Here is a 726-nt window from a genome sequence, read left to right on the forward strand (position 1 = left end):
ACCGAGCAGAATCCCGACCAGAACAAAGGCCACTCCCCAGGCAGAAACTGTCAGCTTGATCACCATTTTGTTGGTCATTATGGCAGCGTAACGCAGGGGATTGCAGATGGCCACATATCTGTCAAAGGCCATAATCATGAGCACAGTGTGTGAAGTGGTGCCGAACATGTGTGTGGTGAAAGCCTGGACCACACACTCGTAATAACTGATGAAGCGTTCAGAGGGAGGCAGCAAGATATCTGACAGCAGCCGGGGCACCATAATCGAATTCCCAACAATGTCATTGACTGGCAGGTTGCAAAACAGGAGATACATCGGCTGGTGAAGGTTCTTGTCAATGAAAACCAGAACTACAATGCCAACATTAACTAATATGATAAGTAGGTAGGAGAAAAAGAAAAAGAAAAAGACAGGGTACACAGAAACCTGTGTGACTTTTAACCCCTCCAGCTGCAGGGTGAAGCTGTTGAATGTGTAGTTTTCCATCAACCTGAAACAAAAGAAACAAAAGGTTTAATCCTCATTTTTCACGTTTCATTTGGATAATATCAGTGACTAATTACATCTTCTATGATAGAGGTTTTTGCAAAATGTAAACGTAAGAAAGAGTTTAAGAAAATAGTTCAAAATCATTCAAACCTGAAGAGCATTTGCTGCCTGGCTTTGAAACTGTTCAGTGATTAAATATCAGTATATATCAAAGGATTGAAATATTACCTTTTGTTT

At 40.9% G+C, this 726-nt stretch overlaps 1 protein-coding gene across 1 annotated transcript; it reads right to left on the reverse strand.

Annotated features, from left to right (window-relative positions):
- Positions 1 to 3: 3 nt before the first annotated feature.
- On the reverse strand, positions 4 to 504 carry LOC111648546 (olfactory receptor 4E1-like; the record flags this gene model as incomplete). Its single annotated transcript, XM_023398360.2, has 1 exon — positions 4 to 504. A coding segment is annotated over exon 1 (483 nt), but the record flags the coding sequence as incomplete, so codon positions are not given.
- Positions 505 to 726: the final 222 nt, after the last annotated feature.

This window comes from Seriola lalandi, unplaced genomic scaffold, assembly GCF_002814215.2.
Source record: "Seriola lalandi dorsalis isolate HSWRI2012SDOR001 ecotype SW California unplaced genomic scaffold, Sedor1 jcf7180002042519, whole genome shotgun sequence".
Classification (NCBI taxonomy): domain Eukaryota; kingdom Metazoa; phylum Chordata; class Actinopteri; order Carangiformes; family Carangidae; genus Seriola; species Seriola lalandi.